The 17,392-nt window shown below is 40.1% G+C and overlaps 1 protein-coding gene across 1 annotated transcript in view; it reads left to right on the top strand.

The window, feature by feature from the left end:
- HSPA12A (heat shock protein family A (Hsp70) member 12A) overlaps positions 1 to 16,865 on the top strand; it is a 62,712-nt gene extending 45,847 nt beyond the window's left edge. The window contains exons 7-12 of the mRNA XM_030487940.1: positions 3,418 to 3,589; positions 6,218 to 6,304; positions 6,876 to 6,980; positions 8,070 to 8,328; positions 10,024 to 10,127; positions 11,580 to 16,865. Coding sequence (XP_030343800.1) covers positions 3,418 to 3,589; positions 6,218 to 6,304; positions 6,876 to 6,980; positions 8,070 to 8,328; positions 10,024 to 10,127; positions 11,580 to 12,214 — 1,362 coding nt within the window. The 3' untranslated portion in view covers positions 12,215 to 16,865. The remainder of the gene's footprint in view (positions 1 to 3,417; positions 3,590 to 6,217; positions 6,305 to 6,875; positions 6,981 to 8,069; positions 8,329 to 10,023; positions 10,128 to 11,579) is intronic.
- The last annotated feature ends 527 nt before the right edge of the window (positions 16,866 to 17,392 follow it).

Genomic DNA, 17,392 nt, shown 5'->3' with positions numbered 1-17,392 from the left:
GTTACAGCAGTGGGTGAGGGTGTGAAGTGAGGCAGGTAGAAAGGAACAAATACAAAATACAGCAAATTCCCAAATGTCTACAGTTAATATTTTAAATGAATGCATCACCATTTCTTCATGTTGTCCGCCTGCTGTTTTCACTCCTCTTTCTTTGCACACTCAATATTTTTCTCTCATCTGTCCCTTTCTCCTTGGCTGTAATGATGGGACAGAGGTTCTGCCTCCTAAGTCTTCATCTTCTCAGAGCTTGTATTAAAGCAACCTCATTGCTTCATTCCTCCCTAGCAGTATGTTCATGTTTCTTTCTCATCTCCCCTTCCCCTATTCCCTCTGTGCTGTGTATCAATATATATATGTACAGTAACGTGCAATGTATAAATACTACATTCACAAGGTATGAAGTAGTCAATATTGATCAATACATATATATGTATATGTACATATACAAATATATATATGTTGGATGCCTAGTACCTTTCACTGTACAAGATTTTGTATGGTTCTTTTATGATGTGAAATAACACATTCTTTATTGTAACTGGCCCCTTCAACTCTGTAAGGAAAGCTTTTTAACCAAAAATCCCAACATTTTCTTCATGAAATTCTGTTAGGATCAGCTGTGCTTTGAACTGTGAAAACCTGTCATTTCTCTTGAATGTTTTCCTCAGGAGATATTATGTGTATGTTAAAATAATATCTAGAGAGAAAAAGCAGCAAGAATAGCATCTGCTGTACTTGGAGGGTCTGAGAACATGGATCTGAGTCCATCTGCTACAGGTCACTGCCTTCCTCTCCTGACATACAGGCTGCAATGTGAAAAGTTCATGGTACAGACTATGGAGGAGGGGAGGAAGCAAATGTTATTGTTAATGGCCTACTGTTTTCTTTTAGCTGAACCAGCCTTGGAAATTTGTACCAAAATCCCCCCTAGAACAGATGACTTTGCAATTAATACGATCTTCCCCACTTTGAGTTAGGAAATACCAGTGCATTCCCTGTGCACAACTCAGCTCTTGTCAGCTCTGCAAATGCTTTATGATGTAGCCTTTGGATTTTAGTATCCTTAGCAACAAACTATTTTTTCCCTAAAATATAATTTTCTCTTTTAGTATGTAGGTTAGACACAAAACTTTGTGCTACTAACGTATGCCCAGTACATGGAGCAGGCTGAGAACACCAAGTTAAACCACATTGCTGGGTATTAAAAAACCCTACTTGCTGCTCAGATTCAGAGTTTTCAGAAGACATGAGAATGGATTTGTGTGAAAACTGCAGCAGGGTAGTAGGGAGCTGTTTGTTCTCCATGCCTCTTAATAGGGCAAGAAGTGCCTGCCTTAAAAATGAAGGAAGAAAGGTTCAGGTTAGGCTTTTAGCAAAACTTCCCAAAGGCAAAGACAGTAAAGGGCTAAGAGAGTTTGTGTGCAGAGACCATACGTTTTTGGAATTCTTTAGCAGTTTAGATAAATCTCTGTCAGGGACCAAGTATTGATTCATATCTTGAATGTTGCTCTTTCCAGTTGCAGCAAATTGTGTGTGTAGAAAAGCCCAGCTAGTTAAGCGATGTTGAAGGGAGCTGGGATGAAACCAGCCCCGCTTGTGCCTACTACATCCAGACCAGTTGGAGGAAAGATTGCGTTTATACTAAGGCACAATGCCAGAACTTCATCTTCATCCCCAGTACAGCTCCAGAGCTTTATCTAAGCCTGTGTCTGCCAACATGTGTGCATGCAAGTGGCGTGGTGGCAGGAGAGTCTGGCTTGGACTTGTGCTTGATTGGTAGTCTTTTTATATCTTTTAGAGTTACTCTGACTGCTGTAAATCTGCACTTTCCAGGTTTTGAAAGCTTGGTTGCAGACATTCTTTTCAATATAGTATTTTTTCAATATGTGTTGCCAAGGTTTGATGTTCTGTAGTACATGCACAATATTCTTCCCAGACAGTTGCCCTCATTTCAGATCATGCTGTTAAGTTCATTAGATGTAACTGAAGCAGAAGGTTTTGCCCAACAGCAATAAAAGATGTAAAGTGACCATAATCCCAATCATAATTTGTTGGTGTTTTTCCTTTCTTGTTATCAGTGAGGAAGATATTTTCTATAAAAATCTATTTATCTTATTTATTAAGATAGAGAGGGTAAAATGAGTCAGTAAATGTGAAAGACAATTTTATGTCTCCAAACAAATACCCTAGTATTACTTTTTGAACAAGCTTTAATTTGAGTTTCTAACTGCGGGTGTAAACTAGTTAGCAATTCCCACGGTGTAGGTGTATGAAGGAAATCAAATTCCAGTCCAAGTCTGCAGTCTTTCCATGTGAGTCTGCCTTCTTTTGGGGATGCTCTGGAGCCACCACAGTGTGTGTGTATGAATTGAAGTGAAGGTTTGCTGGAAGACTGACTGTGGAAGCAGAAAGATGTTCATACACATATTTGTTTGCTAGCATGCTTTAGTACTGAGGGTACTTATCAATAGCAGTTAAACCAAAAGTTGGACAGAAAGAGTTATTGTTATCTATTTTAACAGAAAATCTTACAATAGAGAGAAGTACAGGAGAAAACAAATGAAAACACAGTTTTGTCAACTGCTCTTAGATATTTTTCTCTAAGTTCAGCTCTGAGAGTAATGTGGTTACTTGAGAACTTGTGGCTTCTTAAAAATCTATATATCTCGAGGCTGAAAATCCAGAAGGAAAATGGAAAGAATGGCAAATGTTGATTTTCTAATGTGGGATTATTTTTAGGTTTGTTCTCATCGCATTTTAGGGAACCTGCCCTGTTGTATTTTGAGTTCTTGAACATTCTGAGCATTTTGAATATGTTATAAAAGTGAATGTGCTTAAAGCAATGGATTTTGTAATAGAAAATGTTAGGTTTAAGTCAGAAGATGCATTACTTGCAAAGTGTGTCCTATATTCCTAGTAAGCTACACGGGGAGGGGAGTCCATTCTGAAAAGGACTGGGGGTATCTGGGCTTTCTTTATGAAAGGCATACTTAAAATATTGTTGTGGGGAGGAGAGGCCAAAGGTATCCCTTCATTTCTCAAAGGAGGCTGGGGCCCATCTTAGCAGGCAGATTCAAAGGTTAATTAGGAGTTCGGGTTTTAGGCCATTTATCACAAGTTTCAGAATTGCTTTCCTTTCTCCACCTCTCATGTACACAGCTGCTCTTTAGACACTTAGCATGGTAAGTGCATGCATACTCCCTGTTCCAGCCTGTGAAGTTGTGCTATACATTGTGGGCAGGACGATTCCCAGACCAAGACCTTTAGTCAACGGCAGCAGCTCCTTTGTGTGTTGAACTCAGGGGGCTGACCTAACTGAACCCACGAGCTGGGGAAAGGCTTATTCACCTGCTGAAAAGGGTCTGCTAGGTTGTGGTCATTTCCCATCCCACTTCTCTGATCGATTCTCTCTCGCAGGCAGGAATGGCATCTCCTGAAAATCCCGAGCAGTTGATCATTGCCCTGGAACCTGAGGCTGCCTCTATCTACTGCCGAAAGCTCCGCCTGCACCAGATGATAGACCTGAGTAGCAGGGCGCCTGTCAATGGTTACAGCCCAAGTGACACTATTGGAACTGGATTTACACAGGGTACTTCTATTAACTCACTTCTTTAGATTCTTATGGCTAAGTTTTCTTTGCCCACACGGGCTCTTTCCTTACCATTTCTTGTTGTGTTTGCTCTCTTGAAATGTTTCAGGCTAGCATCAGTTTGCTTTTATAAACTGTTTTGCTGTTTGCTGTAATTAGACTAGTTTAGGTATTAATCCAGCAGACATGTTTGCATGCGCTTGAATTTAAGCATGCAGGTAGCTTCATTGCCTTGTCTTTATTGGGATACTGTGGGAGCCTTTTAGTATTTTTTTACAATACTATTTTTTTGCTTTAATTAAAATCAACACTTTATGTTAGATCATCTTTTTAATTTGTTGGAAACAATCACATGTTCAATTAGCTGCATTATCGAATCAGTGTTAAGTAACTGGATCTGCAATGAGACTTTTAGTCTGAGGTGTTCCAGAGTTTTGGCAGATGCTTTTGGATGTCACCATAGGAAGTATCATTAATGACTTTCAACATTCGGGGGTACACATCGTACTGGAATATAGCAATGAATTCGTCTGCTTGTAGAAGAGCAACTAGATACAGCACTTCTGGTTTATTGACCTGGAATCTGTTGCTAATGTCAATGTTTGAAGACTGACTTACAATGAGGGACCACAGTGTAGGTCACTTGCCAAAAGATCCTTAGTAATCAAAGATTTTTGAGCGTCGTATCCTGCCTGAGATTGGAGGAAAATAGGAAAGAAAGAAAGGCAGGCAAACGAAGCAGCTGTAAGATGTGATTGCTGCATAATGCACAGATTTTCCATCTGTGTGAATTATAGCAGTTGCACTGGTATGGGTGGTAGTGTGCCAATCTATCCCAGAAGGAATTTTTCAGGAGAATTTGTATTTTATCGCGTTTAGTAGGTTAAAACAGTATGGGCAAATGGAAGATTAGGCTGGTAAAGCTATTCCTGTACTTACCAGAGGGTATTTTTTTTTAGTTAGGCAGAGTCACTACATCATTCTCTCAAATCCATGCTTCTCCCAGCCAGCACTCATCAGATGTGTTCAGCAGAGCACAAGCACAGTCCCTTCAGGGGCTCCTTGGCTTCTGTCCCCCTTGTTCATGTCCTGAACCATTCCCATTCCATGTGATTTTACATGAACTCACTTTCAGGCCACACAGGGATTTGCCTGTGGGAAAATAATAAAAGAGTTTCTCTGGTTAAGATTTTGAAGCTCGGCAGAATTTGGCAGATCACGGAATTCTGCTAACAGGCTTTTTCTTGGGTAGGGGGTAGAATTCTTCTTGGTAAAATCTGTTGGGGATGAGAAAGGTTTCACGTCAAAATTAATGCAAACAAAGTTTGGAGTGAATTAATTTGGGGTTAGAATTAAAATTTCATAAAGGCATGGCAGGCACCCAAGACAAGCTGAGAACAGATTAAGGAGAAAAACCCTTGAAATATAAACAGAGAGAAGCGCTCCAAGGACCATATTATTGCTGTGAAGTCAAAACAAAAATGTTACTGTCCGTAGGAGCCAGGATAAGCTTCAGTCATAGTTAAAGACTGGCTCTTGTGTTCACCTCTAACCCACAGGAGTGAATGAAAGGGCTCCCATTGACTTCTGCAGGCTCTGGGTCAGGCCCTCGCTAGGACCTGGTGCTTGTTCTGTCACTGAATGCTTCATCGTTTAAGCTCCTGCTGTGTGCTGCTCAGTCAGTGCAGCAAGGCTAATGCAGCCTGTCTGCATCACAGGGTCTTTATGGGGAGGGAGGGGGTGCAAGTGGAGCTGCTGGTGTTTCACTGATGATAGGCACTATAGAAACAAGAAGCAAAATCCATTCAGCGATTTGCATGCTGATATTTTCAGAAAGAATGATATTTTCATGCATGACCGGATGCCTCCTCTTCTGTACTGTTTTGTAGAAGCGCCTTTGAAGGTGAGTGAAGGTTACACAGGGAGTGATTTTTTTTGATCATTCAGTTGTAGAGGTTGACTTAAAGGCACAATAGCAAAGGTTCTGACTACTCCCTCTCTTCACAGACTGTTCTGCATCCTTTAAATGTCTAAGTAGGAATTCAGCCCTGTAAGTTAGCTGATGGTTATAATAGTATTGCTAGATTCTTTGTAATTGATGTATGTTTAAAATAGTACGAGGGTGATCACTGTGGCCTTAAGGAGTTATAAATCTGAGAAGCAGTGCTTTTGCTGCTTGTTTTGAGACAGACTGACATCCTGAAAGGCTCGGGAGGTGTCCCCTTGCCTGAGCACCCCAAATCAGCAGCTTTTGGCAATGGGGGTGCCTGGCAGCGGGCTGGGGCTGCCGCCTGGCGGCAGATGCTGCACTGAGCATAGCTGGCTGCCAGCCCGCTTCCAGACAGTGCTTTGAAACCAAAATATACTAAAGAAATACATCCAACCTGCTTAGAGCTTTCCTGTTAGGCTATTGGTCTTAATCCAGTTAGTATCAAGGACGATCAGCGTGGCTGGAAACATTTTCTTATCTTTCTAGGAACAGTTATCATGTTCCTGATTCTAATGTGATAATCTTTGTTCATTTGTTTTGTTAAGAAATGATAAATACGGATGTCAGCCTGCTTGCACTTGATATCAACTTCTTTGTGCTTCCTTACACTCCGTAATTTTTTCTCTATCCATGACTAGCGAAGGAACACATCCGTCGTAATCGACAGAGCCGGACCTTTATGGTGGAAAACGTCATAGGAGAGATCTGGTCTGAACTGGAGGAAGGTAGTGTCCTTTCTTGAATAAATTTTGCTCTCACTGATTTTATATTGCAGGCAAATGTTGTGTTTGCCACAAATGTCCTGTGCACTGCATTGTTCTCACAGTGATTATAAATAGGAAAATGAAAATAAAATGCAAGTTCATGTGCTGCTCTCAGTTACTAAGGCTGAACTGCAATTCTGTATGCTCTAGCAAAATATGATTTATTAAGGACATGGTAAAAAGCAATCCAGGTTTTAAAATGCAACCAAGATATTTTCCTCACAACAGGGTCTGTAAATATGCCATAGTATAAATTTGGTAGCCTGCTAGAATGTGTATCAGCAGCATGAGAAATTCCACTAATCTACTAATTTAGCTCAAAAGCTAAATCAATAGTTTTTGAAATCTGAATTTCATATTTGTTATCAGTCATTGCATTATAATTAGGATCAAGTCTTCTGTGTAGGCATTCATGACTTTCTGTAAGTCATTATCTCTCATGGTGATAACACCCCTGAGAAGCTTTCATTGCAATATGTTGTTGTGATAAACCTAATTTAAATACTAATTCCCTACTCCTTTGGCAAACTAGGTGACCGTTACATCGTTGTTGACAGTGGAGGAGGCACAGTGGATATAACTGTCCATCAGATCAGGCTCCCTGAAGGACATCTTAAGGAGTTATACAAGGCAACAGGTAATGTCACTTCCACTGTTTGCTTTATGTGTGTCATATTTTGACTTGCCAGTGAAGGAAATGTATGCCTTTATTATTCACTGCATTTCACTAACACTTCTTCCTGAAATAAGACAACATTCAAAATTAGTATAACGTAGCTGCTGGTCAGCAGATACGGTAAATCACTCCATGCTTCTGATGCTTTTGCATGGTAAACCTGACACTGGAAGAGTAAGAAACTGCCATGTGTTATTCACTCCCATTCAGGCCATGACCTCCTGCTTTGGTCCTGGTTTGACTTCTGCTAGAAAAGTCATCATCTTCCTGTTCTTTGAGAGGTCACCTGTGTACTGATGCTCTGTCCAGGTATTCAGAGACATACCTTGGAGATATGAATAGCTGAGTGTCACAAGAAGATCCTTGTAAAGTGACTATTGGAAGAACAGAAGTTTCCCTAGATTTAAGGAGAATCTTATATATTCCGGTAATGTCACAGGCAGTGTAACAAGGAGGGTCTACCATCCCCTGAGAGAAATGCACAATGATTGGTCCCCAACAAAGATATAAAGTGTGATTCCTTGAATGGTATTCCTTTCCTGAACTCCAGATTCCCCCTGTCTTTGTCCTCCGGCTAAGCTATTAAGCACATGAGTCAGCTTATTATTTGTTGCTGTGTCTCTGTACCAAGTTAATCTTCATGTGTATGGTTCATCACTGAGCCTTCTCACTCTTGGTGGCTGTAAGGCTACCTCAGGAAACAACCTAATAATGGGACAGTGTACATCAAGCCTGTCTACTCCTAAATATGAGTCCAACCCACACCTTTTCATGTGTGGATAAGGAGGCAGTTTCCTCTGCTTCTAATAAAACTGTTTCTGTTTTTTAGTGGTAGTGTTGCAGTGGCTCTGATGGTATAGGAGTAAAAGTGAGGCAAAGGTAAGATTGTATTCTGTATTAAACTGTTACACTTAGGAAAGATACCTCTTTCTGTAGACTTTCTCCCATGAGAGTCCTAGTAGTGTCAATCTGATGTGTATTGGGTCAACTTGAAATCTAAAAAGCATAATATTTTTAGAATATTAAAGCTGTGTTTTATTTGCAATACAGGTGGCCCATATGGTTCTCTAGGTGTGGACTATGAATTTGAAAAGCTCCTGTGTAAAATATTTGGAGAAGATTTTATTGAGCAATTTAAAATCAAGCGTCCTGCTGCCTGGGTAGATCTGATGATAGCATTTGAGTCTCGTAAACGGGCAGCAGCTCCAGACAGGACCAATCCACTAAACATCACTCTGCCTTTCTCCTTCATTGACTATTACAAGAAGTTTCGAGGTCACAGCGTAGAACATGCCTTGAGGAAAAGCAAGTGAGTAGACGATTGAACCCAAATAGATACAGAATTAACTACTGGTAGCAAAGATAAATAATTAAAATATCCTAATTTTATGTAGACTGAAGAATAATAATGTAAAAGTGTAATATAAGCATGAGAAAATGGGATTGCCTGAAATGCAGTTTCCAGAATGAAAAGGTCTGATCAGTCTCGTGCCAAAGCTTTTCTGTGCAGATTTGCACTCTTCTGCTATTGCTTTCTGTGACTTTCATTAGGCCATCATTTTCCTGAATTTGGCCATGTATTTTGAATCCCTTATGTGTTCATTAGGAACATCAGATCAAATACAGAATTGATGTCTGGACGTTAGTTACCTAGAATGTGAATTTTTAGAGGCCTGGGCTCTGGAACAAATCCAAGATTTTCAGTGAGGTGCATAAATATTTTAATGGCTTGAGGAAAGTCACTAGCCATACCAGATCACTGGTGAAAACATGCACTACGGCACAGAGCCCTGCAAGGGGAAAGCATTCTTCTTTTGAGGTGATGTAAGGCTTTCTTTGCTTCTAGTATTTTACCAGCTAGTTAATTTGTTCAGTAGGTGGGGAGACATAATCCCCTCCAGAGATTTCAACTCATGATTTTCAGTACCAGGAAGTCACCCTAAATGATAAGATCATGGACTGCTATAGAAAGGGAAGTGAGGAGAAAGTAGAAGTGGGTATTTTGCATCTTTTGAATTTATGTACTACTGGAGACCTAGAGATAAATGGCATAAAATAGAATGAACAAGAGAGGCTGTGGATGTGGGACAGAATCCTTGGGGCCTGAGAGCAGAATACATGATGTTTAGTACCTGTACCTTGAGTTCTTTCTGCCTTTTTTAATCCAGTGAGTGTTGAATGTACCATGCAGGCTTCAAAATCCTGCATCTCTTCCTAAAGTTACTCGTAAATGTACTTTAAGGTACAAGCCTAAAGTACTTGTAATCCAGCTCAGAGTCACTTCCTAAGTGAGACTGAGGTTCTGAAACATTAAACATTTCAGGAAATACCCCCCTCACAAGACCATCTCCTTCTTTTTGATAGTCTTAATGGTAAATCTTAGAGGAAACGCTAAATATTCCCTTCAAATAAAATGAAATTCATTGGATAATGGGATAGAAAGAGTATGAACGTGACATATAATGTGCATGAGTGAAAAGGAGATTACTGAGCTTTATGGATGTGTATCAGCGATGGAATAACATAATGCTTGTATTCTCTTCACAAATGTTATGCCTCATTAAAAATGCTGTGCTCCTTTCTGCCTCCTGAGGCTTCCCATGCTTGCTTGTTTTCATCATGTGTTTCCAATGGCTTTGGCCTGCTTCTGCTATAATCTAAATGTTGCCCTTCTGGGGATGAATCAGTGCTGTTTCAGATGAGCGAGCACTGGATTGACTGCCAGCTGTTTCAGGAAGCAGCTGAGCATTGGTAATGTTACAGAAGGCAATCAGGCAAAGAAAACAACAATTAGACAAGCACAAATAATAATTCTCCCTTGAAATTTTACATTGCTGCAGTTGGCATGAGGCTAGGGTGAGGTGAGGCACTTTCTTCCAAGCAAAATGAGTGCAAATTCTGTAAACTCATTCATGTATTTATTTAGTGTGTCTTGTGAGTACCTGGCTGTTTCTTACAGCTTAGCTGTGGTGTTTTAATGTCCTTTCTAACTGTTCTTTTCCAGTGTGGACTTTGTGAAGTGGTCCTCCCAGGGAATGCTGAGGATGAGCCCAGATGCAATGAATGCTCTTTTCAAACCTACAATTGACCAGATTGTTCAGCACCTTAGTACGTATCTGGGTGTAATCCCATTTTCTGGCTGAGGTGAAACTGAAGCTTTGCTGATCTATTTCAAACCAGTAACTGGAATTAAAGTTAAATAACCCTCCTAGTATGCACCAAATGTGGTCAAGGAATTTTAGTTCTGAAACTTGTACTTCTCTACAAAGTAGTTAGGAGAATAATGGAAGTAAGGGACGTCACCTTAACATGTATTCCTACCTAGTTCTAGTGCTAGTTATTGACTGCGATTCAGTCTTGTTACTGCCTAAGCTTCAATTATTCTGTACTTTCAGGGCTGTAAGGATTCAGAAGATTGATATGCACCGACTGATACAAATCCTGCTTTTCTTTTTACTGTTTCAGGCAACAACTAAATCATGCCAGAGATATAACTAGTTTCCTGCTATTAAGACCTCTAGTTCATTTCTCCTCAGTGGAAGGTCACATTTGTTCATGACCATCCAAATCACTGACATTTCTAAACACAGATAGTAAATGAGCCATCATGGTAAAAGTACTTGCAGGCATGGCTTAGGCAGCCCTGAATTTATTTATCCAGTAATGGAAGATGGCATAGACTTATTGGGAAATTTATTATTTAAAGTTTTCTTGGTGGAAGATTAGATTTGTATCAAGTAATACATGTAATAATAACGTATAATACATGTACTGAGCAAAGTATTGCTGTTCTACACTTTAAAGAGCACTAATTAAATCATAATTGAATCATGCTTTGCTTACTGTATGTGGGGAATTAATAGGTAAATTTATGAGGTCACAACTTAGTAAGACAGGTAGTGCAGAACAGCTTATACGTGAGCAGGGAGAGAGAGACCTAGGAATACAGTAGTTGTGACAGATAACTCAGTCTTGCTGCCTTAGTTATTTGAACTACGGGTGAGCCTACAGCCAAAGTGTTTCTTGAAGGTCGGGGATGTGGGCTTAAGCTAAGAAGGAACATCTGTATAAACATAAGGAGGTATTATTTTGCAGATGGTATTTCTTGTGGTTAAGATGTTAAGGTCGGAAATAGTAAGGAAATTTAAAATGGGGTGACTTATCTGGAATGCAGTAAAGGATATGTGGATTGGTTAGGTTTGGGAATATCTCACTGATCCTTGAAGTGGCAAGATGATCTCTGTTTCCCTACTACCCATGATGTGACTGGTAGGATTTCTTAGCAAGAAATCCACATCTCCCTTTACTAGTAGGAGCTAAATAAAAATTCTGTTTTAAATGCCATTTCAGAACTATTGTGTGCTTTGAAGTAAGTTTCCACTCCCAGTGAAATAGATTACAGTAGTGGAACTAGTGCATGCTGAGAGTGAGTGGCAGTGTGGGCATAGATGTGTCAGACTCAGACATGCGTGCGTAGGATATTCAGTGCACTCAACCATTAGGAGTTTCACCTGCTTTGCCTGGATTTTTCTCTAATGAATGGGCTCTGTTTCTCTTTAGGTGATGTGTTTGAAAAGCCAGAAGTGACCAATGTCAAGTTTCTGTTCCTGGTGGGTGGCTTTGCTGAATCCCCCTTACTCCAACAAGCTGTCCAGAGCGCTTTTGGTTCGAGATGTCGAGTCATCATTCCTCAGGATGTGGGGCTCACTATCCTCAAAGGAGCTGTTCTCTTTGGTCTAGACCCTGCTGTCATCAAAGTGCGGCGTTCACCTCTCACCTACGGTGTGGGTGTGCTCAACCGCTTTGTGGAAGGGAAGCATCCACCAGAGAAGCTTCTAGTCAAAGATGGCACACGCTGGTGCACCGATGTCTTTGACAAATTTATCTCAGCCGACCAATCTGTAGCCCTTGGAGAAACTGTGACACGCAGTTACACGCCTGCCAAACCTTCTCAGTTAGTAATAGTGATCAATATCTATAGCTCAGAACAAGATAATGTTAGCTTCATCACCGAATCTGGAGTGAAAAAGTGTGGCACCCTTCGCTTGGATCTCACGGGAACTGATGCTTCAGTGCCAAACCGGAGGGAGATCAAAACGCTTATGCAGTTTGGGGACACTGAAATCAAAGCCATGGCCATTGATGTTGCCACCTCTAAAAGTGTCAAAGTTGGTATAGATTTCTTAAACTACTAACCGCCTATTTTCCCCACCACAGCCTGTTTGTGAGACTGATCTTCCACTATTCCAATTTTTTGACTTTCATATATCATGTCATCAACTTGAATTTCAGCAGGCTATATGAGAACAGCTACTAAGGTGGGGTATGTCATGTTTGTGCCCTTTAATGACCAAAGGCTGGATTTTGAAAGACCCTTAAAAAGTTTTGGGAGCGAAAGTTCCAGAGGTAGTAAAAGTTCCCAAGTTACTCAAGCATGCTTAAAAGACCTACCTTTATTAAGTAAATACTGATTATTGTTGGGTCCTGAAGATTAGTTAAAAAGATATAAACTCATAATCTCTTTGCCTTCTTCTTCTTCTTCCTCCCGGGAAAAGCTCACCCTGATTGTTGTAGGGGATGTATCTGTGTGGGGTACCTCTGTAAACAGCACCATCCTCTGGCAATGGGCACAAATTAGTAGTCTGTCGTGTTCTTTATTTTGCCCTATGCTTTCAATATTTTAAGTGCTGAAAATCAATGACTTAAAGAAATGAGAACTGAAATTCTTAAATTCTGATTTCCTACAGAAAAGAAGATTCTCAGAAATCCTTGAAATTAGATTTAGGAAATACAAATATATATTAGGAGCCTAATAGTGATTGCTCCAGTTTGAAAACAAGGCCTTTATTGTCAAAGCTCTCGGAAGAAGCTGTTGGATTAAATAGCTAGCATTACCCTCAATATACTTTGGAAAATTAAGAACAAAGCTATTTCCCTTTTTGGTCTTCTAAACTTACTTTTATTAGTCTCCATCTGCAGTCATAGAATCACGAAATTGCTGGGGTTGGAGAGGACATCCTTTGACTGGTCCAACCTCTTAAATCTAAGCAGTGTCAGCTAGGGCAGGATGCTTTGTCCAGTTCTGAGTATCTCCACAGATAGAGATGCCTGAATTCTGGGCAGCCTGTTCTGGTATTTGACAACCCTCATTGCAAAAGAGTTTTTTCTGATGTTTAAACAGAATTTCTAGAGTTTCGATTTGTGCCCACTGCCTCTTGTTCCTTCACTGGATACCTCTGAGAAGTCTGGCTCTATCCTGTTTACTGTCTTCTTTCAGGCATTTATATGCATTCCTAGCATCTCCTGAGCTTTCTCAAGTCTGAACAGTCTCAGCTCTCTCAGCCTCTCTTCACATCACAGGTATTCCAATCCCTTTAAAGCATCTTCATGACCCTTTGCTGGTCTCAGTCCAGTATGTCCATGTCTCTCTTGCACCAAGAAGCACAGAACTGGATCTGGCACTCCAGGTGTGGTCTCACCAGGGCTGAATAAAGGGGAATAATCACTTTCCTTGACCTACTGGCAATGCTCTCTCTAATGCAGACCAGGAGGCTATGGGCATTCTTTGTTGCAAGGGCACATTGCTGGCTCACAGTCGACTTTGTGTCTGCCGAGACCTTGAGGTCTTTTTCCAAGCTGCCTCCCTGCCAGTTGGCCTGCAGCGTGTACTGGGGTTATTCCTCCCCAGGATCAGGACTTTGCACTTCCTGTCATTGAAGACATTCCTGTCTGCACATTTCTTCAGCCTGTTAAGGTCCCTGTGACCCATCTGGTTTATAAGCACTTCTCCAAGTGATTATATTTCTTTTCTTCTTCATCCCTGTGTTAAGATTTGGAAGTACAGTTAGGTGGTGGCTGTCCAGGAAGATTTACACAACTTAAAAGAGAGAAAACATCCAGATCAAAAGTTCTGTGATATGGTTTGAGTAGCAAACATTTTAACTGTGTAAAATACATTTCTGGGTTGAGTTGAATGGCCAATAAAGTGGAAGGCAGAAGCCAGGAGAATGAAACTACAAATAGCATTAAATAAGTCATTCCTTACATGGCTCTGAGTACACAACTCTAACACAGATAAAATACGCTGGTCACAGTAGCATCTTGTTTTCCAAATAATAACTTTCTGGAAATGTTTTCTTAAGCACTTTCAACTGGAAAATTTCTTCTGCAACTGGAACAGTTTTTATGTTGCAAAATGGTACAGGTGCATAATTTCTGAGACCTACAGTCTGTATCTGCCATCAACTGACAACTTTAGATTCAAATCCAAATCCCACTCCAGATTAGCAGACTGATACTATCCTATAGAATCACCCTAAAACGCTGACACTTTCAGAGCATTTATGCAGAGCTGCCTGATTACCTGCTGGAATTCATTACATTTTTGAAGCTTTTCAATGTTAATTGTTAAGCTAAACCTTCCTTTCTGATAAGTTGAGCATGAGTTAAATCCATCACTGTCACTTTTGGAAAATGAAAGCTTTATCAATTATTTCACTGGTTTACATTCCAGTCCTGCACTTAAGCTTTCTGTGTTTAGCCTGGAGTTTTGCCACAGTGAAGAGCTGCAGAACTGATCTACTGTCTTTTGCCATTGAGTTTTGTGTGTCTCCTGCAGAATTCTGCAGAATGCAGAATCTTACTCTGCATTCAACTCTAAAAAAACAACAAAATAAAGGAAAAAACCCATAAGGACTATGGAGAATGCTAGTCACAGTATCTAGCTGGATATTTCTATAATTACAAAGTGTGCTTGCTAGCATTCAGTTTCCTGCTGCTTGCTAAATGCTTTAAAAGCTATATACTGGGGGTTTTTTTTTGGTGTGTGTTGCTTTCCATGGTTTACAAACAAGAGAAACTTTAAGATGAGTTATGAACAATATAATTTTATGTATATACAATATTTAAATATTGTACAGACTCTTTCTTTCTACAGTGCTATTTTCTTGTATAAAAATGCTCTTTGCCTCTGTTGATTTCATTCAGCTGTTAATTTTAAATAACATAATTTCTCAATCAGCTTCTGTAATTATAGCCTTTTGAAGATGGTAAGATATGAAATGTAAAAGGCTGATCTTATAATAATAGGAAAGAAATGTTGGTGTGTCAGAGAATACAACATTCTTCCGCAATGCAAGTCATAGCAGTTAAGCCTATTACACAGATGCACTAGTATGTTGCTGGGATTTTCGTTTCTTTGTTTCAGACGGTGACCATTCCACCTCCAGCAGTTTATCATAATAATGGATGAATCCTCCTGTAAAACCAAGTTAAAAATCAGATAGTTTGATCTGGATATACAGCTTCTTCACTAGATTTTGGAGTTTTAAGGATCTTCCATAGTATAAAAAACCCAACAACCAAAGAAACACAAAACTACCTTCCAAAGCCAGGCAACACTGATTTATTGTAGCTGCAGGTAAGACCCAGTCTCTGTCTACCACTACCACCTACCAAAAGACAAAGTTCTTCAAGAAAAGTGGGCTTCGGTGTCTTTGCATCCTATGTTAAACTGAATTGGTCCAGTTCTGCAGAGATTCGTTTCTGGTAGCCTTAACACAGAATTTGGTCTAATAAATGGCTGCAACCTCCCCCTCTCCCCTCTGAAGAGATGACCTGCAAGAAAGACAAGGTGGCCCATGATTTTTTGCTGTTTCTAGTCTGTCTGCAGGTGTCCTGGGTTCAGCTGTAGCAGTCATTTTTCTCCTTCTTAGTAGCTGGTGCAGTGCCGCGTTTTCGACTTTAGTCTGGGAACAGTGCCGATAACACACGACAGCAGGGAATGCTAAGGGTATTTCAGCAGCTCTTCTGAAGCATGGTTCCCTGCACAGTAGTGGTTCTCTGCCCTTTCTTATTCACCTTTTGTAAGATCCCATCTGGATCCAAGCAGGGGTTTGTTGCTAAAATTACTCTAACTGTAAAATGTGATTTGGACATTTTTGCACTTACTCATTCCTTCTGATGAGAGCACTATCAAGCTTATCTTTGCAGAGCACTGAACTACGGAACGAACTCCCAGTTGTCCTTGTTGCCCTCTTTAAGAATGGAAAATTAGCTTGTTTCTCTAAGGAGCTAGAATTGTAAGTAGAATATTATGCTGTGGTCTGTAGTCTATAACCCAGTTAAACAACCTTACGTTGTAAGCGGCATGTGGATGCCCATTTTGATAAAGGATGTTAGGCTATAAAATTAATATGAAATTTACTAGGAAATGAGTCATTTTTAGGATAGAATTCTGATACTTTTGCAGGAGATTCCCTGCAGAGCATTTTATTGGTAGGGGTTTCAGATGACATTGTGCAACGTTGTGTTGGAAAGACAAGGCCTGCAATCCTGAGGGAAAGCAGAAGGTCTTGGTAGAAGTTTTGCTCTAAGCAGCAACTTGCAAGTTTGGGTCCAAGTTACTTAAGTCTAGGCTGAAAGTTAGCAGCTAATTGTGATGAAATGATTAATTGTGCTAGAATATGATAAATGTGCCGTGATGGTTAGGACAGTTTACATTGGTATGAATATACCAATATTATATACAGGAGTTTTAATGCATTATTATGAGAAGGCTAATTATATATTGCAGAGATTTAATCGCCAAGATAAGCTGCATATTTATGATATGAAGTGGCTTAAGCGGATGAATAGTATAAAGTTGTTGGGCATAACGTCACAGTATTCACCTGCTTGAAATAGTCCTAAACTATATTATAAAACCAACCATTGTGGTCTTGTTCACCTCTGTGCAAGATAAATTCAGATTTCACTGATGATTTGGAGCTGTTCACAACTTGTCTGGATTGTATCTTGAGTGTTCTTGTGTCTCCAATCGTGTCAAATAAAATACTGTAAAACTGATTTTTCTTCTTGGGTGTTACTGGTTTTATGAAAATGGTTATAAGAAGAAACCTAATTTATTATGAAAGTGAGAAAGGCCAAGTGGTTATACTTGCATTTGAATGCTATTTCATATGTGTAACTGAGCAGAAGTGACACCAACCATATGTACTGCTTATGAGATCTCTTCAATCTTTTAGATGTGTGGATGCCAACAGTCTTTGCCAAGGGCTGGCAGGCCCCTGGGCACACACACAACTCTTCAGCAAGGGGCTGCTGCATTCTTAGTTCACTTGTGAACTTTCTAAGGGGGCTCCATATGTGCCTAAGGTACAAGGCCACAGCTGGTGATTACTCAACATCTGCCAAACTTGGTGTAGCTCTGAGTAGGGTGTCTGTTGTAGTCCGGACAGAAAGACTTTGGACAACACCGAGAGCAGATTGTGTGTTTTCTGTAACGATGCTCTGAGAGAGCCAGGAAATCAAATATAAAAAATGATATATCGAAGAGGACTTGTCAAAGGCTGTCTTATTGTTAAAATTCTATC

The sequence above is a fragment of the Strigops habroptila genome, chromosome 5 (assembly GCF_004027225.2).
Source record: "Strigops habroptila isolate Jane chromosome 5, bStrHab1.2.pri, whole genome shotgun sequence".
NCBI classification, from domain to species: domain Eukaryota; kingdom Metazoa; phylum Chordata; class Aves; order Psittaciformes; family Psittacidae; genus Strigops; species Strigops habroptila.
This window is presented reverse-complemented; position numbering and strand designations above follow the sequence as displayed.